The sequence below is a fragment of the Panulirus ornatus genome, chromosome 8, assembly GCF_036320965.1.
Source record: "Panulirus ornatus isolate Po-2019 chromosome 8, ASM3632096v1, whole genome shotgun sequence".
NCBI lineage: Eukaryota > Metazoa > Arthropoda > Malacostraca > Decapoda > Palinuridae > Panulirus > Panulirus ornatus.
Genome location: NC_092231.1, coordinates 17,076,281 through 17,101,731, shown reverse-complemented (window position 1 = coordinate 17,101,731; position 25,451 = coordinate 17,076,281). Strand labels below are relative to the sequence as shown.

General features: G+C 41.0%; 1 protein-coding gene across 7 annotated transcripts in view; it reads left to right on the top strand.

The window, feature by feature from the left end:
• LOC139749847 (tudor domain-containing protein 7-like) overlaps nt 1–25,451 on the top strand; it is a 406,719-nt gene that overhangs the window by 142,643 nt on the left and 238,625 nt on the right. For all 7 annotated transcript variants that reach the window (XM_071664170.1, XM_071664167.1, XM_071664165.1 and 4 more), the window contains 2 exons: nt 11,497–11,611; nt 23,235–23,362. In XM_071664170.1, the coding sequence (XP_071520271.1) occupies nt 11,497–11,611; nt 23,235–23,362 (243 nt within the window). The remainder of the gene's footprint in view (nt 1–11,496; nt 11,612–23,234; nt 23,363–25,451) is intronic.

Sequence of the window (25,451 nt, the reverse complement as noted above, 5' to 3'; positions counted from 1 at the left end):
CAGTTTATTTCCATTTGCTTGGATTAAACTTTGTCAAACACATTACTCTGACTTTGGGGTCTGTCAATGGCTCCTTGTAACTTGATGCAACCTTTCATGCTTTTTATTTCCCTTATGACCATAGGATCATCTGCAACAATATTAAGATAGGAGTCCATCCCCTCTTGCCAGTCATTTACACAGCAGGAAGAGTAATGTTCCCAAAACAGAATTTTGTGCACTGGGCTAATGAGCTCAACCTGTTTTTAAGGAGGCTTCTCTGACATGCATCATTTACACCCTTTTATGAAGATAATCTTTCCATTGAAGGAGTTTTTTCCTTGTTCCTGCTTGGTGGTCCAGCCTTTTTAATCAGCCTATCATGTGGTTGAGTGTCAGATGTGTTTTAGTAGTCCAGATACAAACATTCCTCCCAGCCCTTTGTCCATTACTGAATTTACTCTCTACTCTCTTGTAGAAATCTAAGAGGTTCATTATTCATGACTTTCTTTCCCTGAAACTCTGTTGTCTCACACTAAGTTTTTCTTCTGCAGGAAGGCATCATCCATTTGATTTCTGAATGTCTCTTCATTACCTTACAGACCACACTCATCAGAGAGACTTGTTTGTAGTTCAGCACCCTTTCCCAGTCTGCTTTCTTACAGATGGGTATGGTGTTTACTCCTTTTGTGCTCCCATGGGTCTTTGCCTTTCTCTAGTGACATGTTGGATAGTATTTCAAGAGGCTTGTCAGAAGTGTGTTCATATCTTTAGGATACAGTGAAATTTCATCTGAATATTTATTTATTTTATTATACTTTGTCGCTATCTCCCATGTTAGCGAGGTAGTGCAAGGAAACAGACGAAAGAATGGCCCAACCCACCCATATACACATGTATATACATACATGTCCACACACGCACATATTTTTTTTTTTTTTTTTTTTTTATACTTTGTCGCTGTCTCCCGCGTTTGCGAGGTAGCGCAAGGAAACAGACGAAAGAAATGGCCCAACCCCCCCCCCATACACATGTACATACTTCCACACACGCAAATATACATACCTACACAGCTTTCCATGGTTTACCCCAGACGCTTCACATGCCTTGATTCAATCCACTGACAGCACGTCAACCCCTGTATACCACATCGCTCCAATTCACTCTATTCCTTGCCCTCCTTTCACCCTCCTGCATGTTCAGGCCCCGATCACACAAAATCTTTTTCACTCCATCTTTCCACCTCCAATTTGGTCTCCCTCTTCTCCTCGTTCCCTCCACCTCCGACACATATATCCTCTTGGTCAATCTTTCCTCACTCATTCTCTCCATGTGCCCAAACCATTTCAAAACACCCTCTTCTGCTCTCTCAACCACGCTCTTTTTATTTCCACACATCTCTCTTACCCTTACGTTACTCACTCGCTCAAACCACCTCACACCACACATTGTCCTCAAACATCTCATTTCCAGCACATCCATCCTCCTGCGCACATCTCTATCCATAGCCCACGCCTCGCAACCATACAACATTGTTGGAACCACTATTCCTTCAAACATACCCATTTTTGCTTTCCGAGATAATGTTCTCGACTTCCACACATTTTTCAAGGCTCCCAAAATTTTCGCCCCCTCCCCCACCCTATGATCCACTTCCGCTTCCATGGTTCCATCCGCTGACAGATCCACTCCCAGATATCTAAAACACTTCACTTCCTCCAGTTTTTCTCCATTCAAACTCACCTCCCAATTGACTTGACCCTCAACCCTACTGTACCTAATAACCTTGCTCTTATTCACATTTACTCTTAACTTTCTTCTTCCACACACTTTACCAAACTCAGTCACCAGCTTCTGCAGTTTCTCACATGAATCAGCCACCAGCGCTGTATCATCAGCGAACAACAACTGACTCACTTCCCAAGCTCTCTCATCCCCAACAGACTTCATACATCTCAACGTATACATATATATACACAGACATATACATATAAACACATGTACATAATTCATACTGTCTGCCCTTATTCATTCCCGTCGCCACCCCGCCACACATGAAGCGACAACCCCCTCCCCCCGCATGTGCGCGAGGTAGCGCTAGGAAAAGACAACAAAGGCCACATTCATTCACACTCAGTCTCTAGCTGTCATGTATAATGCACCGAAACCACAGCTACCTTTCCACATCCAGGCCCCACAAAACTCTCCATGGTTTACCCCAGACGCTTCACATGCCCTGGTTCAATCCAGAACCATGTGCTTTTTATTGGTCAAGACCCTCTCATATTCTTCCCTCAAGCCTCTTAAACCTAATAACCTTTCTTATATTTTCATTTACTCTGAACTTCCTCTGTTTATAATTTTTTTTTCCAAACTCATTCACCAACTTCTGTTTTTCTTACTCGAATCTGACCCCATTATTCTGGTAATGTCCTTTCTTGAAATCTTTATACTTTCTAAGACCTCCTGATTTCAGAGTTTCTTTGTTTCTCTTTCTTATCCAGCTGTACTCATTATCTACCCTCTTATACCTTACAAATGCTGGCTGACTGAAATGTTACCTGTTTCTTTGTTGCAGCACATCTCAAAGCTCATTTGCTTTTTAACTTCTTTTATTGAACCTTTCTTCCCTCTTTCTTAATCTACCATTTATATTTAAAGCTAGTGATACCCAAGTTCCTACATCTTCATCATAGATTTCCCAGAATCTTTCACCACAATGACCAGATGCCTGGCTTCTGAACTCCATTTCCCAATTTATGTTACCACAGATGTTATTTGGTTCTGTAAAACTTCTACAAGGGAAGGAGTAGCAGTACTCTTGAAACAGGAGTTGTGGGAGTATGTGATAGAATGTAAGAAAGTAAATTCTCGATTAATATGGGTAAAACTGAAAGTTGATGGAGAGAGATGGGTGATTATTGGTGCATATGCACCTGGGCATGAGAAGAAAGATCATGAGAGGCAAGTGTTTTGGGAGCAGCTGAATTAGTGTGTTAGTGGTTTTGATGCACAAGACCGGGTTATAGTGATGGGTGATTTGAATGCAAAGGTGAGTAATGTGGCAGTTGAGGGAATAATTGGTAAACATGGGGTGTTCAGTGTTGTAAATGGAAATGGTGAAGAGCTTGTAGATTTATGTGCTGAAAAAGGACTGGTGATTGGGAATACCTGGTTTAAAAAGCGAGATATACATAAGTATACGTATGTAAGTAGGAGAGATGGCCAGAGAGCGTTATTGGATTACGTGTTAATTGACAGGCGCGCGAAAGAGAGACTTTTGGATATTAATGTGCTGAGAGGTGCAACTGGAGGGATGTCTGATCATTATCTTGTGGAGGCTATGGTGAAGATTTGTATGGGTTTTCAGAAAAGAAGAGTGAATGTTGGGGTGAAGAGTGTGGTGAGAGTAAGTGAGCTTGGGAAGGAGACTTGTTTGAGGAAGTACCAGGAGAGACTGAGTACAGAATGGAAAAAGGTGAGAACAATGGAAGTAAGGGGAGTGGGGGAGGAATGGGATGTATTTAGGGAATCAGTGATGGTTTGCGCAAAAGGTGCGTGTGGCATGAGAAGAGTGGGAGGTGGGTTGATTAGAAAGGGTAGTGAGTGGTGGGATGAAGAAGTAAGATTATTAGTGAAAGAGAAGAGAGAGGCATTTGGACGATTTTTGCAGGGAAAAAATGCAGTTGAGTGGGAGATGTATAAAAGAAAGAGACAGGAGGTCAAGAGAAAGGTGCAAGAGGTGAAAAAGGGGGCAAATGAGAGTTGGGGTGAGAGAGTATCATTAAATTTTAGGGAGAATAAAAAGATGCTCTGGAAGGAGGTAAATAAAGTGCGTAAGACAAGGGAGCAAATGGGAACTTCAGTGAAGGGCGCAAATGGGGAGGTGATAACAAGTAGTGGTGATGTGAGAAGGAGATGGAGTGAGTATTTTGAAGGTTTGTTGAATGTGTTTGATGATAGAGTGGCAGATATAGGGTGTTTTGGTTGAGGTGGTGTGCAAAGTGAGAGGGTTAGGGAAAATGATTTGGTAAACAGAGAAGAGGTAGTAAAAGCTTTGCGGAAGATGAAAGCCGGCAAGTCAGCAGGTTTGGATGGTATTGCAATGGAATTTATTAAAAAAAGGGGGTGACTGTATTATTGACTGGTTGGTAAGGTTATTTAATGTATGTATGACTCATGGTGAGGTGCCTGAGGATTGGCGGAATGCGTGCATAGTGCCATTGTACAAAGGCAAAGGGGATAAGAGTGAGTGCTCAAATTACAGAGGTATAAGTTTGTTGAGTATTCCTGGTAAATTATATGGGAGGGTATTGATTGAGAGGGTGAAGGCATGTACAGAGCATCAGATTGGGGAAGAGCAGTGTGGTTTCAGAAGTGGTAGAGGATGTGTGGATCAGGTGTTTGCTTTGAAGAATGTATGTGAGAAATACTTAGAAAAGCAAATGGATTTGTATGTAGCATTTATGGATCTGGAGAAGGCATATGATAGAGTTGATAGAGATGCTCTGTGGAAGGTATTAAGAATATATGGTGTGGGAGGCAAGTTGTTAGAAGCAGTGAAAAGTTTTTATCGAGGATGTAAGGCATGTGTACGTGTAGGAAGAGAGGAAAGTGATTGGTTCTCAGTGAATGTAGGTTTGCGGTAGGGGTGTGTGATGTCTCCATGGTTGTTTAATTTGTTTATGGATGGGGTTGTTAGGGAGGTGAATGCAAGAGTTTTGGAAAGAGGGGCAAGTATGAATTCTGTTGGGGATGAGAGAGCTTGGGAAGTGAGTCAGTTGTTGTTCGCTGATGATACAGCGCTGGTGGCTGATTCATGTGAGAAACTGCAGAAGCTGGTGACTGAGTTTGGTAAAGTGTGTGAAAGAAGAAAGTTAAGAGTAAATGTGAATAAGAGCAAGGTTATTAGGTACAGTAGGGTTGAGGGTCAAGTCAATTGGGAGGTAAGTTTAAATGGAGAAAAACTGGAGGAAGTAAAGTGTTTTAGATATCTGGGAGTGGATCTGGCAGCGGATGGAACCATGGAAGCGGAAGTGGATCATAGGGTGGGGGAGGGGGCGAAAATTCTGGGAGCCTTGAAGAATGTGTGGAAGTCGAGAGTATTATCTCGGAAAGCAAAAATGGATATGTTTGAAGGAATAGTGGTTCCAACAATGTTGTATGGTTGCGAGGCATGGGCTATGGATAGAGTTGTGCGCAGGAGGATGGATGTGCTGGAAATGAGATGTTTGAGGACAATGTGTGGTGTGAGGTGGTTTGATCGAGTAAGTAACGTAAGGGTAAGAGAGATGTGTGGAAATAAAGAGAGCGTGGTTGAGAGAGCAGAAGAGGGTGTTTTGAAATGGTTTGGGCACATGGAGAGAATGAGTGAGGAAAGATTGACCAAGAGGATATATGTGTTGGAGGTGGAGGGAACGAGGAGAAGTGGGAGACCAAATTGGAGGTGGAAAGATGGAGTGAAAAAGATTTTGTGTGATCGGGGCCTGAACATGCAGGAGGGTGAAAGGAGGGCAAGGAATAGAGTGAATTGGATCGATGTGGTATACCGGGGTTGACGTGCTGTCAGTGGATTGAATCAGGGCATGTGAAGCGTCTGGGGTAAACCATGGAAAGCTGTGTAGGTATGTGATTTGTGGTGTGGACGTGTATGTATATACATGTGTATGGGGGTTGGTTGGGCCATTTCTTTCGTCTGTTTCCTTGCGCTACCTCGCAAACACGGGAGACAGCGAAAAAAAAAAAAAACTACTCTTATATCTCCTCTTTCAGCCTTATCCCTGCTCTTTTAACTTCCTTATTTACCACATAGTTATATTTAAGCATTACATGATCAGTGTATCATTTCTTGTACGTGATGTAACTTTTTTACAAAAACCATGTTTTTCATCACAACATTGTGCTTTGCCTGTCTAAAAGAAAAGACTTTAATGTCTCTTTCTCTTATATTGAGGTGAAGAGGGATTTCCTAGGATGTGCTGACTGGACCATCTCCTCCCATTCATTTTCAGTATGTACACCCATTCCTCACTATATGTGTGGGTTATGTTATGTGGAGACATCCCACAAAGAGAATTCATATATAGTGAACCAACAAACAAAAAGAAAAATGGGATGTGTGTAGCAGATTCATCGTCATCTCTGATGGATTTTCCCATTAGCTTCAGGTTATGTAGCCTCTGAAATTGAATAAACTTATCTAGCCATCCTCTCCTTGCTTGAATTGGCTGTGTCTCAGCTACATTGTATTTTTTATGTAAACACTTAGAAATCTTTGTAGCTTTAGACTTGAGCTGAAGGTTACTGAGGCTGTTTTTCTTCATTTCATGCTCTTTGTATAACAAGCAATTTCTTCATTTTCTCCGTAAGTCGATAGTTCACCTTTTTGGTTACCTTGGCAGACAGTTCAGTAGAATGGATCACACCACTTTGAAGTTTCTTTGCATTCTTCTATTTGTTGGGATTGTAGATTCACCCAGATTGTAAACATGACCAAGCACTGATACACCTTCACCAGCATCAGTAGGGAGTAAGATTTCATTTGTAAAGTCAGGTTTTCTTCCATTTAACTGCTGGTTCTGAGGTTGGATAAGATTTTGCTGGACATTTGGATGCCATATTAATAAACACAAACACAGTGGTTTGCAGAAAAATCACAAAAGCAGGTATACCAAAATTGCTGAAGTAGGATGGATTCACTCACAATGGTGGTAACTGCAAGACTGATCTGCTGGTGGGAATGTGGTGCACTCCACCCAGGACCCATGCATACTCAACCCACCAACCCTTACAGAAGTTTGGCACACTCCCTACAGTGCTTATGTCCCCTCACCAGCTTTAGTGCATTGTAAGATTTCTAGCTTTGTTTCTAATGTCAGAGGGGCTCTCTTCTGTTTAAATGCTGCTTCTGGGAAAAGAGATGTTGCTAGACATTTGGATGCCATAGTAACAAACATACAGTAGGTTACAGAAAAATCACATTACTAGGTATACCCAAATCGTTCAACCCACAATCCATGCTTACTTCACCACCTGCCAACCCTCACTGAAGTCTTAGTGCGTTTTCTATTGCACCTACCCATATAGTAGCAAATTTTGCCCACATAGAAAGAGGGACTTATAGAAATAGGCTCCTCATAGGAGAGTAAAATCACAAAGAGTGATCCTGCATAGAACGAGGACGGGTATATTATATATTGTAATATTTGTACATATATGCATGCTATTCATCATAATTGCTGTGCTTGTGTAAGAGAGAGGACTAGAGTATGGACTCGACTTCAAGTTCAAGAGTTGTCAGAAGTATCTGCTACACTCTTGTTGCTTACCCAGTACTCCACCAGGCCAACATAAAGGTGTTTATATCATTACATTCTGCATATTTTCTTCTACTTTTGCTTGTTGGTATATGATTTCATCAATATTTTTGCACATAGTGATGGGATTTCTTAACCTATCCTGCCATTTAAGGGTTATATGAAAGACTAAAACTGTAAAAGTGAATTCACATCATTGTACTTTAAATGAAGAAATGTTCTTTACATTTGAGAACTGCACAGTATGTGAGCAAAGTCTGATTGAAAGAGCCAAGGGAAGGGTGAGCCAAAATGGCTCAGATATATGGAGATGAGTGGAAAAGATTGACAAAGAGGATCTGTGTTTTGGAACTGGAGGGAGAAAGGGGAGGAGAAGACCTTGATAGAGATAGAAGAATGAAGGGGAGTGGAAAAGATTGACAAAGAGGATCTGTGTTTTGGAACTGGAGGGAGAAAGGGGAGGAGAAGACCGTGATAGAGATAGAAGAATGGAGGGGAGTAGGGTTTTAGAGCCTGAACACTCAGGAAGACAAGAGATGTGCATTAAACATAATGAATATGAAGAATGTGGTACATGGTGAGTGACATAGTCAACTGGGTCCAAACCAGGGCATGTAAAGAGGTTAACAAAAGCCATGAAATATACTGTGTGGCTTGGCTGTGGATGGTAAGGCCTGGTATTAGTACATTATTTATGACATTTAGTGAGTAGACATGTGCAAATAAGATTTTTGTATTTTGTTGAGGCAATAAAGGAAATTGGGAACAAAGAAAAAAATTGTAATCAGAATTCATCAAGACTATACTCATCATATCTTCTTTTTTCAAGTCCTTTGAAATATATGGAGATAGGAAAAGCACTTGAGTGGCTATGACTGAAATGGTGAATAGAACTATGAAATATTTTTTATTAAACAAGCTCAAAAAATACATAGATTCCTAAAACATATTTAGAGCAAAAGGAAAGATGTTTTTAAGTAAAGTAGGGCACACTAATGAAATGAAGCCTGTGGCCTATACATGATATCATTATTTTTTATAAACTGTAAATTCTCCCAAATTGACAACTGAAAAACTGAAAATTGGATTTTTCTCCTCTGGTTTACTTTGTTAGCATGATAGGTTCTTATAGATGAAATCAAGAAAAATCAAGGTCTGGACATTTTAGTCCTCATTGTGCTTACATGAAGTCTGCAAAAATGTCTGCCTTTTTTTAATCCTGTCCTCCATTGCCAGAACATTTGATGAAACTACAGTTCATTAGGAGGGTTTTGGGACATGCATTAAAACAGCTTACATTTCCATGCAGAGACATTCATGCAGTATCTGATATTTCAACAGCAGTGCAGATGTCTTGTTATGTCTGACCTTGATAAGGTAGAGTATTTGTAGCCTTTGGAATTGTCATCCTTTTGTAACCCTCATATGTGGTCATTCTGGAGGTTTTTAGAGCTATACTCATTGTAAAGAAAGCTGTTGTCTCTTCAGAGCAAAGTGCTGGGAAGAGACAGCAAGTTTGGGGTTGATAAAAGGATTAGTCTTAAGGGCTTCCCTTTTCCCTCCATAATCTTCTGAAAAGGAAGTGCCTTAGTTCATTTAAGTCCATCTTTGCTAAAGGCTGAGGTGCCCTTGACAGCCCTTTCAAGTCCATCGAGCAGGGTTTTCAGTTAGGTTTTCCTTGAAGTAGCTCCTTGCCAGTTGGGGGTTCGATTCTAGAGCTTCCAAGAATTTCAGAAATCTAACAAGTGGATGTATCGCAACTACCCATAAAGAAAAATTGTAGGACATACCTCGACTCGGCTATTAGAGGAATAAACCATAGAGATGATTGGCATGATTATCGTTTAGCATGTAGCGTTCATTAGGACCAGTTTTTTCAACACACACATTTTCCAGTCCAACTAAGGGAATCAAGTCAGAGAAGATTAATTTTGGATATGTCATTTGAGAACGCATGCATACTGAAACATGTTCAAGATGACCACTGTGTAGAGTGTCTGCCAGACCTTGTCTTTAAACAATAGGATAGTCAGCCTAGACTTACATATGCTAGAAAGGGGGGGGGGGGAGAATGAAAGAGGTGAAAGAATTGAAATGTTTAGGAGCCATCTTGGGTAAGCTTGATGATAGTGAAAGGAGGGTAAGGGAGAGAGCAGTACAGGTTAGAAAAGTCATTGGGTCCCCAAATAGAATAATGAAGGGTATAGATGTAAGCATAGACATGAAGAAAGTACAGTGGGTACTTTGTGATGAGTCTGGGCAGCCTCCAGTCCACCACACACACACACACACACACACACACACACACACACACACACACACACACACACACACTGTTATGCAAGACTGATTAATGCTATCGTAAAGTTAAGGGATGAAATTAAACACCAGTATTAAAATTACTTATACGACAAAGAAGCACATTAATTGGGTAGAAATATTTACATTAACACCTAATATTCCAGGTAAGGTTTCAAACTAAAGAGATCTCTTTCCCTTACATAATTTGACTGTAGAAACATGACACAAGATACAAGTATTCACTGGGCAATTCTATGACAAGTTACAATACATTGCTACACTCAGACACAAAACGACACAGTCTAACTTAATTTAGTGTAATGCTGCATCGCTCAGAGTGAATGCATTGATCGTAGTTGGCTATGGTGTTGAGACAAGGAAAACCCACCTACCTGCCAGGCACATGATGGCTGAAGGAATCATGGCCAAGAAGTCATCAGGGTGCTTTCACTGAGGGGGTAGCCAGCTGGAAGCGGCCAGCCCCGCCATGACCTGCCTCATCTCGGCTATGACTGGGAGGAATAACCACATACAGTTACTCTTGATTGGTCAAAAGACTGCTTGTCACGCCTGCATCTCGACTGTGATTGGTTGGAGGCCTCAGATCCAACCCTACATATTGCCGATGAAACGATGAAGGGGAGGCAACCTTTCCCAGGCCTGACCTTGCGCCTGACCCTGATCAGTTGACGCCGCAGGCAAGGAAAAATTAACAGGCCGATGTGACAGACACGACTTAAGTGACCATTCAGTGGGGGGTATGAAATCCCAGGAAGTGTGGGAGCGATCAAGGAATCTGTTAAGACCTCTAGGTCATTATGTGGCCTACCTGTAACATACAATCTATAACATGGACACACAGAACACACAGGTTCGTAATAACACATGCATACACACACACACACACACACACACACACACACACACACACACACACACACACACACACACACACAAACAAACAAACAAACAAACAAACAAACAAACAAACAAACAAACAAAACACACACACACACACACACACACACACACACACACACACACACAATGGGAAATATCTTGAATGTTGAGTAAATCTTTTTTTTTTTTCAAAGGCCATGACAAGGTATTCATAATTGGTTTGTCTGTGTAAGTGTTATGGGTAATGAAAGCTTTGTCATCAGTTCATCATTATTAAGAAAAGGTATCTTTGGCACTTGTCTTCCACCTTCATCAAATGGTACCTTAGTTTAAACTTTATGGATCTACCTATGTGGCTCTGTGGATTCCTCCTTCAGGAGAGCTAGATTCCATTGTTCCTTCACACTACTGTTGAGGGTACACTTTTTTGATGTTCGGTGTGATACCTGCATTTGTTTCTCTACACCCTCGTCCTTCATGTGGGTATGCTCTCTTGCTTGTGAGACACACCACAGAGGAAACTTAGGTTTTGAAAATTAAAAAAGCATTCTCCATGGCATTGTTCCATTAGCATTTTTTCTTGTTCTTACCCTGCATTTGCTTTTTCTTTTTCAAAAAACTTTTATCCCTACTTACTGTGCCTGCCTTTGAGTTTTTACCCACTACTTACTGTGCATGCCTTTGGGTTTTTACCCACTGCTTATTGTGCCTACCTTAGGGTTGATATCCATGATCTGCGAATTGGGGGCTCTGAAGAGCTGGAATTAAGTGAGTCAATGACATCATCTAAAGGCAGTTGCTGATTGGCCAAGGATAGGCCAAAGTGAACTAGCTGCTGAGATTGAATGTTTGAAAGGTCCTGACCATGATTTTCCAAGATATTATCATGAGGAATACCTCATGCTCATGAGAAAGTGCTTTGGAGAGAAAGGGCTTTTAAGTTTTCAAAACCTACATCTTTATGAAGAAGATAATTGAATTTTTTAATATTCTCTTTTAGGTTGGTGGTTTAGCAGAAGTATACCTGATGCACGTCACTACAGCAGGTGATGTGTACGTTCAGATTGAATCCGAAACATACAAGATGCTTGAAAATCTTCTAGAAATGGCCAGAAGTGAGTTTTTTTAAGTATGCTATGTATCTGTATATATATCATTGGTAAATGGTGTCTCAGTTCCTTGGTGGATCAAGTTTATGCAGTGTCTGAAGAATTTGTTCAGGAAATGTTGAGAGAAAGAGGATTCACATGTGTCCTTTACTTATCAGGGGAAAGTGTAACATGGGGTTCATAGAGATGCTTTGTGTAAGTTGCTATGAATGGTGGAAGGAAACTACTAGAAGCTGTGAAGAATCTGTGTCTGGAGAGCAAGGCATGAATTCATAAACAAAGAAAGAAGGATTATTGGTGCCAAGTGATGGTGGGTTAGCCTCAAGGGTGGCTGTTTAACATGCCTATGGATGAGATAATGAGGGGGGGGATAAATGTGAGGGACCTTCAGGGAGGTGAGCCACTTGCTTTTTCTATGTGAAACAGCTCTAGTGGCAGACTAGACTAAGAAAATCAGAAGCTGGTGTGAGAGTTAGGTTTGAGCATGTAAGGAGGAAGATGCAAATTACTGTGAATAAAAATAAGGTAATAAGATTTGAGAGGGAAGAGGAGTGTGGTTAACAAGTGGAACTATAATAGCTGAGGTTAATTACAGGTTAAGCACGGGAGCAGAAGTCCTAGGTGCATTTAGGAGGTTGTGGAGAGGTCACTGTCTGTGATGGCAAAGATGGGTATGCTTGATGAAAAAGTAGTCCCAACATTTCTCTGTGGATCTGAGACATTGGCCCTTGAAAAAAAAAGTGGAAAAAGATTTATGTGCTGGAAAAGTAAGGCTGGAGGACAACATGTGGTATGAGGAGGGTTGATCAAATATGAAATAGAGAAGTTTTGTAATAAGGATTGTATGTGTGAGAAAACTGAGGAGAGTATGTTGAAATGGTTTGAACATAGAAAGAGGGTGAGTGAGGAGAGACTAAGAAGCTATACATATTAGAACTGGAATGAACAAGGAGTATCTGTCTATAAATACCTATGATGAGATTTTGTCAAAAGTCATGGCTAGCATGTAGTGCTGATAGGACATCTTGCTTGTTGAATGAGACTCTTCCTCTTTACTTTTGCATAGTTGTCTGTTTTAGGTTCATCTGGAACTGAATTTGATTATATGTTAAGTTTTCTTGTAAATGTTTCTGTAGTTGTTTGAAATGTGTGGTTCTCATTTCTCCTGGTAGTATATTAACTTGCTGTTTGAGCCTCCTTCCCAGGTATTCATATATTTTGTGAGACATTTTTTTGTATGTATCGTGGTTTTGTTGTCCTTAATAACTATTGACCTTCCTTGTTGCAGGTCTTTCATGTTCACTATGTTTTCTTTCACCCTGTCAGTTTGTCATGTTTAGATTATTATAGAGGTGTTACCAGACTCCACTTGCATGAGGTTATACTGAGTGAAAAGACACCTTTGATGAGGCTGTATCATTAGGAGTACAGTTTCATTATAGAACTCTCACTTCAAAAGAGTCCATTTTTTCCCTTCTGCTGGAAGTATCACAGCCCTGGCTGCAGGATCCTGTGGAAAGGAAGTCCTGGGTAACCTTATGGTCCTGATGGCATCTGCCCCTATGTACTGAAAGAGTGTGCACCTGTGCTTGCTTGTTTGTTCCATTTCTGTTTGAAAGGTGTTATGGTAATTTCAGATAGAATAACTGGAATAACTTGCATAACTTTTTTTTGAATTTCCTTGGGTGAATTACTGTCTCTTATATGGTGATGCTTATGTTTCTGCCAAATGCATAGCAGAGGTTATTTTTGCATTAATGGAAGCATTTGTCCCCTTTTCCTCCAAGATAACCTCTTCATCCAATCCGTACTTCAACTGTTCCTGTTCTGAGGCCATTCAGGCAAGGAATCAGGCATATTGGGCTTGGAAAACTCCTTCCTCAAGCTCCCATTCAGCTTTTATCACTGCCCATAATCACTGCAAGCACATTATCCATGAGGCAAAGCATTCCTTTATTCAAAGGAAGTGCGATAACCTCTCCTCATCATCCACTGATAGGTCTTTCTGGTCTTTAGCTAAGGGCATCTCTAACAACTTTCTTCACTTTTCCGTTCTGATGGTACTATACCTGTCTCTCCCATAGACAAAGCAAATTTCTTTGGCTCTCATTTTTCCTCTGACTCGACCTTGGATGACTCTAACATCCCCCGCCATGCTCCTTTTACTAATCCTATTCCTCTTTCCGTGATCTCTTTTTGGACTGTCCGAAAAGCACCTCTTTCTCTGGATTCCAGCAAGCCTTATGGTCCTGATGGCATCCATCCTTATGTATTGAAAGAGTGTACACCTGTGCTTGCTCTTTTTTTCTATTTGAAAACCAAAACTTTTCCTTCTTGGATGCATGCATTGATACATCCCATTCCTAAGAAGGGTGACCATTCTAACCCCTCTAACTATCATCCTATTGCTTTTATATCTCCCATTTCCAAAGTCTTTGATCCCTCCTCAACTCCCATATCCTTAAAAACCTTGAAAATTGCAGTCTTCTCTCTGATTGCCAGTATGGCTTCTGTAAAGCGAGATCCACTGGTAATATTCCTTCCCATCTTACTACTATCTGGTCATCATCCCTGAAAGATTTTGGGGAGTCATGTGTAGTTGCCCTTGACATATCTAAAACTTTTAACAGGGTGTGTCATCAGGATTTCCTTCTCTCACTTTGCTCCCTCTATCTCTATGATTGTTGATGGATCAACCTCCCCCCTTTTCTCCATCAACAGTGCTGTCCCTCAAGGTTCTGTCCTGTACCCTGCACTTTTTCTTCTTTTTTTTTCAACAATTTCCTCTCCACAAATATTCCACTGCACTCATACACTGACAACTCAACACTGCATTCATCCACATCCTTCAATTCTGCTCCCTCTGTCACTCAATCTGCATCTTGTCTTGGCAGAGCTTCCTTAGTAAAGTCAGACTTGGACAGGATATCTAAGTGGAGTACACAAAATCTTGTTCAGTGTAATGCGTCCAAACCCAATTTCTATCCATCTCTATTGAAAACTCCTCACAGCTCTTCTCTCCTTTGATGGTTCTGTAATTCCACCTGTTGATTCAATGAACATACTTGGTATTACTGTAACATCTACTCTTTCTTGGAAACCCCACATTACAGGAGTAGCTAAGTCTGCTTCTAAGAAACTGGGTATCCTGTTTAGATGTCGAAACTTTTCTTCTGAACAGATGCTCCGTTTATACAAGGGATTCATTTGTCCTTGTATGGAGCACTGCACTCACATTTGGGATGGTTCTAGCTCTCTATGCATACGTGACTCAATCTCTATGCTTACTTGACAGAGTTGAGTCAAAATCAATCTGCTTTATAAACTGTCCCAGGCTAATATATAAACTTGACCCCCTTGCCCTGCACCATAGTGTTGGTTCATTTTCCCCTCTTCTGTAGGTATTACTTTAGTTTTTGCTCCTGAGGGCTGGCTGCTTGTATGCTTTCATCACTAGCTATACCATGCAGTACTCGGCAATGTGGTGCTTCACATGATTATTGTGTGCCATTAGTTACTCAAGGGTGGGCCATTCTGATACCTGCTTCCTCCTGTACACGTTAAAGCTTTGGAAGCTTTGGAACTCTCTTCCTTCTCATGTCTTTCCCAGTAACTATGACCTAGCACATTTCAAAAGGCAGGTCTTTGAATTCTTCCAAACTTCGTAAATGATTTCCCTTGTCTTTTCTTTTTCCGGTTCATAATTCTTTTTATTTTTATTAATTTGCTTTGTCGCTGTCTCCCGCGTTTGCGAGGTAGCACAAGGAAACAGACGAAAGATATGGCCCAACCCACCCCCATACCCCATACACATGTATATACATACACGTCCACACACGCAAATATACATACCCATACATCTCAATGTACACATATATATACACACACAGACACATACATATATACATATGCACACAGTTCACACTGTCTGCCTTTATTCATTCCCATCGCCACCTCGCCACACATGGAATAACATCCCCCTCCCCCCTCATGTGTGCGAGGTAGCGCTAGGAAAAGACAACAAAGGCCCCATTCGTTCACACTCAGTCTCTAGCTGTCATGCAATAATGCCCAAAACCACAGCTCTGTTTCCACATCCAGGCCCCACAGAACTTTCCATGGTTTACCCGAGACACTTCACATGCCCTGATTCAATCCATTGACAGCACGTCGACCCCGGTATACCACATTGATCCAATTCACTCTATTCCTTGCCCGCCTTTCACCCTCCTGAATGTTCAGGCCCCGATCACTCAAAATCTTTTTCACTCCATCTTTCCACCTCCAATTTGGTCTTCCACTTCTCCTCGTTCCCTCCACCTCCGACACATATATCCTCTTGGTCAATCTTTCCTCACTCATTCTTTCCATGTGCCCATACCATTTCAAAACACCCTCTTCTGCTCTCTCAACCACGCTCTTTTTATTTCCACACATCTCTCTTACCCTTACATTACTTACTCGATCAAACCACCTCACACCACATATTGTCCTCAAACATCTCATTTCCAGCACATCCACCCTCCTGTGCACAACTCTGTCCATAGCCCACGCCTTGCAACCATACAACGTTGTTGGAACCACTATTCCTTCAAACATAGCCATTTTTGCTTTCGGAGATAATGTTCTCAACTTCCACACATTCTTCAAGGCTCCCAGGATTTTCACCCCCTCCTCCTCCCTATGATTCACTTCCGCTTCCATGGTTCCATCCGCTGCCAAATCCACTCCCAGATATCTAAAACACTTTACTTCCTCCAGTTTTTCTCCATTCAAACTTACCTCCCAATTGACTTGACCCTCAACCCTACTGTACCTAATAACCTTGCTCTTATTCACATTTACTCTTAACTTTCTTCTTTCACACACTTTACCAAACTCAGTCACCAGCTTCTGCAGTTTCTCACATGAATCGGCCACCAGCGCTGTATCATCAGCGAACAACAACTGACTCACTTCCCAAGCTCTCTCATCCACAACAGACTTCATACTTGCCCCTCTTTCCAAAACTCTTGCATTCACCTCCCTAACAACCCCATCCATAAACAAATTAAACAACCATGGAGACATCACACACCCCTGCCGCAAACCTACATTCACTGAGAACCAATTACTTTCCTCTCTTCCTACACGTACACATGCCTTACATCCTCAATAAAAACTTTTCACTGCTTCTAACAACTTACCTCCCACACCGTATATTCTTAGTACCTTCCACAGAGCATCTCTATCAACTCTATCACATGCCTTCTCCAGATCCATAAATGCTACATACAAATCCATTTGCTTTTCTAGGTATTTCTTACATACATTCTTCAAAGCAAACACCTGATCCACACATCCTCTACCACTTCTGAAACCACACTGCTCTTCCCCAATCTGATGCTCTGTCCATGCCTTCACCCTCTCAATCAATACCCTCCCATATAATCTACCAGGAATACTCAGCAAACTTATACCTCTGTAATTTGAGCACTCACTCTTATCCCTTTTGCCTTTGTCCAATGGCATTATGCACGCATTCCGCCATTATATTTTTATATTTCAATAAAGGCCTGGCCTTAATGTGGACTTCTTTCTGTGATTGGAGTCTTAGAAAATAAAATTGCCACATATCTTTTTCTCCATCTTCTAGGCTGTCGAGTTCAGTTGATTCAGCCATTCATGGTAGCTCAGTTGTTCTATTCCGTAGACTTTGTTTTTTGTTTTTAAAATGCGTTTGAATTCTCCCAAATTTGATTATTTATGTTTTATGTCATTGATGACCATATGACACAAAAAAAAAAAAATCATTTTTGCTTCACATGCATACATTAAATACTTTTCACCGGTGGTTTTCTGGTTCTTGTTATAAAAGTTCTCGATATCATACCTTTCATTACTTGACTTGATTTTGCTGTCTTCTCAGATATATGTTGAATTTAATTTTTCACTTGTGCGTACACCTAAATATTTTATTCTTATATTTTTCTTAATTTTTTTCTTTTGGGCTTTATATGTTGTCATTTATGTATTCTAACTTGTTCTCTGCCCTATTTGTTTTTATCTACATTTTCACAATTAATCACATTATGCAAGGTAGTGCTAGGAACAGACAGATGAAAGCAGAACCCTTTCGGCAACCATGCCTCACAGACCTTTCTGTGGTTTTCCCTTACCACATTATATCCCTTGGTTCATCCCATTGACAGCATGTTCCCCTTATATACCACATTGCTCCAATTTGTTCTTCCCCTTGTATGTCATATAGTACTGTAGTATATTTATTTTACAATCTCCTTTATATTTCATTTATTATTTATTTATGTATTTTGCTTTGTTGCTGTCTCCCGCGTTAGCGAGGTAGCGCAAGGAAACAGACGAAAGAATTGCCCAACCCACCCACATACACATGTATATACATACACGTCTACACACGCAAATACACATACCTATACATCTCAACGTATACATATATATACACACACAGACATATACATATATAAACATGTTGGAAAGGATCACAATTTTGCGCGTGATCAAGATATTCCTATGAGTCCATGGGGAAAATGAAACACGAAAAGTTCCGAAGTGCACTTTCGTGTAATAATCACATCATCAGGGGAGACACAAGTGAGGAATATAACAGTCAGTTGATATACATCGAAGAGACGAAGCTAGGACGCCATTTGGTAAACATGTTTACCAAATGGCGTCCTAGCTTCGTCTCTTCGATGTATATCAATTGACTGTTATATTCCTCACTTGTGTCTCCCCTGATGATGTGATTACTACACGAAAGTGCACTTAGGAACTTTTCGTGTTTCATTTTCCCCGTGGACTCATAGGAATATACACATGTACATAATTCATTCTGTCTGCCTTTATTCATTCCCATCGCCACCTCGCCACACTTGAAATAACAACCCCCTCCCCCCTCATCTGTGCAAGGTAGCGCTAGGAAAAGACAACAAAGGCCCCATTCGTTCACACTTAGTCTCTAGCTGTCATGTAATAATGCACCGAAACCACAGCTCCCTTTCCACATCCAGGCCCCGCAGAACTTTCCATGGTTTACCCTAGACGCTTCACATGCCCTGGTTCAATCCATTGACAGTACGTCGACCCCGGTATACCACATCGTTCTAATTCACTCTATTCCTTGCGCACCTTTCACTCTCCTGCATGTTCAGGCCCCGATCACTCAAAATCTTTTTCACTCCATCTTTCCTCCTCCAATTTGGTCTCCCACTTCTTGTTCCCTCCACCTCTGAAACATATATCCTCTTGGTCAATCTTTCCTCATTCATTCTCTCCATGTGACCAAACCATTTCAAAACACCCTCTTCTGCTCTCTCAACCACACTGTTTTTATTACCACACATCTCTCTTACCCTACTATTACTTACTCGATCAAACCACCTCACACCACATATTGTCCTCAAACATCTTATTTCCAGCACATCCACCCTCCTCTGCACAACTCTATCTATAGCCCATGCCTCGCAACCATATAACATTGTTGGAACCACTATTCCTTCAAACATACCCATTTTTGTTTTCTGAGATAATGTTTTCGACTTCCACACATTCTTCAACTTTCCCAGAACTTTCGCCCCCTCCCCCACCCTATGATTCACTTCCGCTTTCATGATTCCATCTGCTGCCAAATCCACTCCCAGATATCTAAAGCACTTCACTTCCTCCAGTTTTTCTCCATTCAAACTTATCTCCCAGTTGACTTGTCCCTCAACCCTATTGTACCTGATAACCTTGCTCTTATTCACATTTACTCTCAGCTTTCTTCTTTGACACACTTTACCAAACTCAGTCACCAGCTTCTATAGTTTCTTACACGAATCAGCCACCAGCGCTGTATCATCAGCAAACAACAACTGACTCTCTTCCCAAGCTCTTTCATCCCATCCACAACAGACTGCATACTTGCCCCTCTTTCCAAAACCCTTGCATTCACCTCCCTAACAACCCCATCCATAAACAAATTAAACAACCATGGAGACATCACACACCCCTGCCGCAAACCTACATTCAATGAAAGAAAAAAAACCAACAATCACTTTCCTCTCTTCCTACATGTACACATGCCTTACATCCTCGATAAAAAAATTTTCACTGCTTCTAACAACTTGCCTCCCACACCATATATTCTTAATGCCTTCCACAGAGCATCTCTATCAACTCTATCACATGCCTTCTCCAGATCCATAAATGCTACATACAAATCCATTTGCTTTTCTAGGTATTTCTTACATACATTCTTCAAAGCAAACACCTGATCCACACATCCTCTACCACTTCTGAAACCACACTGCTCTTCCCAATCTGATGCTCTGTCCATGCCTTCACCCTCTCAATCAATACCCTCCCATATAATCTACCAGGAATACTCAGCAAACTTATACCTCTGTAATTTGAGCACTCACTCTTATCCCTTTTGCCTTTGTCCAATGGCACTATGCACGCATTCTGCCATTATATTTTTATATTTCAATAAAGGCCTGGCCTTAATGTGGACTTCTTTCTGTGATTGGAGTCTTAGAAAATAAAATTGCCACATATCTTTTTCTCCATCTTCTAGGCTGTCGAGTTCAGTTGATTCAGCCATTCATGGTAGCTCAGTTGTTCTATTCCGTAGACTTTGTTTTTTGTTTTTAAAATGCGTTTGAATTCTCCCAAATTTGATTATTTATGTTTTATGTCATTGATGACCATATGACACAAAAAAAAAAAATCATTTTTGCTTCACATGCATACATTAAATACTTTTCACCGGTGGTTTTCTGGTTCTTGTTATAAAAGTTCTCGATATCATACCTTTCATTACTTGACTTGATTTTGCTGTCTTCTCAGATATATGTTGAATTTAATTTTTCACTTGTGCGTACACCTAAATATTTTATTCTTATATTTTTCTTAATTTTTTTCTTTTGGGCTTTATATGTTGTCATTTATGTATTCTAACTTGTTCTCTGCCCTATTTGTTTTTATCTACATTTTCACAATTAATCACATTATGCAAGGTAGTGCTAGGAACAGACAGATGAAAGCAGAACCCTTTCGGCAACCATGCCTCACAGACCTTTCTGTGGTTTTCCCTTACCACATTATATCCCTTGGTTCATCCCATTGACAGCATGTTCCCCTTATATACCACATTGCTCCAATTTGTTCTTCCCCTTGTATGTCATATAGTACTGTAGTATATTTATTTTACAATCTCCTTTATATTTCATTTATTATTTATTTATGTATTTTGCTTTGTTGCTGTCTCCCGTGTTAGCGAGGTAGCGCAAGGAAACAGACGAAAGAATGGCCCAACCCACCCACATACACATGTATATACATACACGTCTACACACGCAAATACACATACCTATACATCTCAACGTATACATATATATACACACACAGACATATACATATATAAACATGTTGGAAAGGATCACAATTTTGCGCGTGATCAAGATATTCCTATGAGTCCATGGGAAAATGAAACACGAAAAGTTCCGAAGTGCACTTTCGTGTAATAATCACATCATCAGGGGAGACACAAGTGAGGAATATAACAGTCAGTTGATATACATCGAAGAGACGAAGCTAGGACGCCATTTGGTAAACATGTTTACCAAATGGCGTCCTAGCTTCGTCTCTTCGATGTATATCAATTGACTGTTATATTCCTCACTTGTGTCTCCCCTGATGATGTGATTACTACACGAAAGTGCACTTAGGAACTTTTCGTGTTTCATTTTCCCCGTGGACTCATAGGAATATACACATGTACATAATTCATTCTGTCTGCCTTTATTCATTCCCATCGCCACCTCGCCACACTTGAAATAACAACCCTCTCCCCCCTCATCTGTGCAAGGTAGCACTAGGAAAAGACAACAAAGGCCCCATTCGTTCACACTTAGTCTCTAGCTGTCATGTAATAATGCACCGAAACCACAGCTCCCTTTCCACATCCAGGCCCCGCAGAACTTTCCATGGTTTACCCTAGACGCTTCACATGCCCTGGTTCAATCCATTGACAGTACGTCGACCCCGGTATACCACATCGTTCTAATTCACTCTATTCCTTGCGCACCTTTCACTCTCCTGCATGTTCAGGCCCCGATCACTCAAAATCTTTTTCACTCCATCTTTCCTCCTCCAATTTGGTCTCCCACTTCTTGTTCCCTCCACCTCTGAAACATATATCCTCTTGGTCAATCTTTCCTCATTCATTCTCTCCATGTGACCAAACCATTTCAAAACACCCCTCTTCTGCTCTCTCAACCACACTGTTTTTATTACCACACATCTCTCTTACCCTACTATTACTTACTCGATCAAACCACCTCACACCACATATTGTCCTCAAACATCTTATTTCCAGCACATCCACCCTCCTCTGCACAACTCTATCTATAGCCCATGCCTCGCAACCATATAACATTGTTGGAACCACTATTCCTTCAAACATACCCATTTTTGTTTTCTGAGATAATGTTTTCGACTTCCACACATTCTTCAACTTTCCCAGAACTTTCGCCCCCTCCCCCACCCTATGATTCACTTCCGCTTTCATGATTCCATCTGCTGCCAAATCCACTCCCAGATATCTAAAGCACTTCACTTCCTCCAGTTTTTCTCCATTCAAACTTATCTCCCAGTTGACTTGTCCCTCAACCCTATTGTACCTGATAACCTTGCTCTTATTCACATTTACTCTCAGCTTTCTTCTTTGACACACTTTACCAAACTCAGTCACCAGCTTCTATAGTTTCTTACACGAATCAGCCACCAGCGCTGTATAATCAGCAAACAACAACTGACTCTCTTCCCAAGCTCTTTCATCCCATCCACAACAGACTGCATACTTGCCCCTCTTTCCAAAACCCTTGCATTCACCTCCCTAACAACCCCATCCATAAACAAATTAAACAACCATGGAGACATCACACACCCCTGCCGCAAACCTACATTCACTGAGAACCAATCACTTTCCTCTCTTCCTACATGTACACATGCCTTACATCCTCGATAAAAACTTTTCACTGCTTCTAACAACTTGCCTCCCACACCATATATTCTTAATGCCTTCCACAGAGCATCTCTATCAACTCTATCATATTCCTTCTCCAGATCCGTTTCATTTATATGTGTATCTAAAAGTTATGGTCAGAGATGTTACTTTTAAGAATGTAGAGGTATCCATAAGTTCCATTGGAATCTTGGAGATTTCACTTTACTTGCTAAGAGGTTTGTCCATGGGTCATATCTCCAGGATCACATCTAGGATGTATCGCTAGGTATACTTGTAAGAGGGCCCGGGTATTTTTGTTTATTATTGCACATATTCGGGTTTTCCTACATCATCTCTTCCAATTTTTTCTAACCTGCTGAATGGAAGTCATGTACCTCTATTAAGTGTTGTGTCTGACATACAACTTCCTGTATTTAGTTTTTGCACTTTTTGGTTTGCAAATATGTGTGCAGTACCTTCAGCCATAAGATTAATGGATAAAATTGCTTAGTGGTTGTAGACAGCTTAAACATTAAAGTTTATCTTTTATACTGAGCTGATGCATAATCAGTAACATTGAATTATATTTATAACCTAAAAGAACACTTTCTTCAACAGATCGTGCAGAGGAAATGCTGGGGGAAAGTGCAGAAATTGACCTTACTCGCCTTTATTTAGCTCGGTTCAGTGAGGATGGAGAATGGTATCGTGCAGCTCCAAGGAGTAACATAGATCCAGATGGCAAGGTATTTAGGAGTAGTTTATCATATCTGGCTTGTTACTCTATTGCACTGGTATTTGTGTATGTGCTTTTTATATCCATGGTGTAGGAGTTAGCATTCCTAACCATGATGCATTCATGGGCTGCCCAGGGTCAAGTGCATAGGTTCGAATCTTGGTTACGGCAGTTGGTCCACAGTCAACCTAGCTGTTCATCCACCCTTGGGGTTTGGGCAATAAAATGGCTATCTGGTTCAGTCTGGAGAAAGAATACTTCTCACGTATTCCCCGCATGTTGTAGAAGGCGACTAAAGGGGGCAGGAGCAGGGGGCTTGAAACCCCCTCCTTTTATTCAAATTTCTAAAAGGGGGGAAACAGAAAGAGTCAAGCGGGAAGTGGTCATCCTTCTTGAAGGCTCAGATTGGGGTCTCTGAATGTGTGAGGATGTATCCAAGATGCGAAGAAAGGAGGGAGAGGTAGTATGTTTGAGGAAAGGAACCTGGATGTTTTGGCTCAAGGTAAAGGGGAAGAGTGGTTTGGGAATGTCTTGGGAGTAAAGTCAGGGGTTGGTGAGGGGACAAGAGTAAAGGAAGGAGTAGCACTTCTGAAGCAGGAGTTGTGGGAGTATGTGATAGAGTGTAAGAAAGTAAACTCTACATTGATGTGGGTAAAACTGAAAGTGGATAGAGAGAGGTGGGTGATTACTGGTGCACCTGGTCATGAGAAGAAAGATCATGAGTGGTAAGTGTTTTGGGAGCAGCTGAGTGAGTGTGTTAGCAGCTTTGATACACGAGACTGGGTTATAGTAATGGGTGATTTAAAGATGAGTAATGTGGCAGTTGAGGGTATAATTGGTGTACATGAGGTGTTCAGTGTTGTAAATGGAAATGGTGAAAAGCTTGTCGATTTGTGTGCTGAAAAAGACTGATGATTGGGAAAACCTGTTTTAAAAAGAGAGATATACATAAGTGTACATATGTGAGTAGGAGAGATGGTCAAAGGGCATTATTGGATTATGTGTTAATTGATAGGCATGTAAAAGAGAGACTTTTGGATGTAAATGTTCAGAGACGGGATGGTGGAGGGATGTCTGATCACTGTCTTGTGGAGGTGAGGGTGAAGATTTGTAGAGGTTTTCAGAAAAGAAGAGGTAATGTTGGAGAGAAGAGAGTGGTGAGAGTAAGTGAGTTTGGAAAGGAGACTTGTGTGAGGAATCACCAGGAGAGATTGAATATAGAATGGCAAAAGGTGAGAGCAAATGATGTAAGGGGAGTGGGGGAGGAATGGGATGTATTTAGGGAAGAAGTGATAGCTTTTGCAAAAGATGCATGTGGCATAAGAAAGGTGGGAGGTGGGCAGATTAGAAAGGGTAGTAAGTGGTGGGATGAAGGAGTAAGATTATTTGTGAAAGAGAAGAGAGAGGCATTTGGACACTTTTTGCAGGGAAGTAGTGCAAATGACTGAGAGATGTATAAAAGGAAGTGGCACGAGGTCAAGAGAAAGGTGCGAGAGGTGAAAAAGAGAGCAAATGAGAGTTGGGGTGAGAGAGTATCATTAAATTTTAGGGAGAATAAACAGATGTTTTGGAAGGAGGTAAATAACGTGCGTAAGACAAGAGAACAAATGGGAACATCGGTGAAGGGGGCAAATGGGGAAGTAATAATAAGTAGTGATGAAGTGAGAAGGAGATGGAGTGAGTATTTTGAAGTTTTGTTAAATGGGTTTGATTATAGAGTAGCAGATATATGGCATTTTGGTTGGATGGTGTGCAAAGTGAGAGGGTCAGGGAGAATGGTTTAGTAAACAAAGAAGAGATAGTTAAAGCTTTACGGAAGATGAAAACTGTCAAGGTGTCAGGTTTGGATGGTATTGCAGTGGAATTTATAAAAAAAGGGGTTGACTGTGTGTTGATTGGTGAGTAAGGATATTCAGTGTATGTATGGATCATGGTGAAGTGCCTGAGGATTGGCAGAATGCTTGCATAGTGCCCTTTTACAAAGGCAAAGGTGATAAAGGTGAGTGTTCAAATTACAGAGGCATAAGTTTGTTGAGTATTCCTGGGAAATTATATGGGAGGGTATTAATTGAGAGGGTGAAGGCATGTAAAGAGCATCA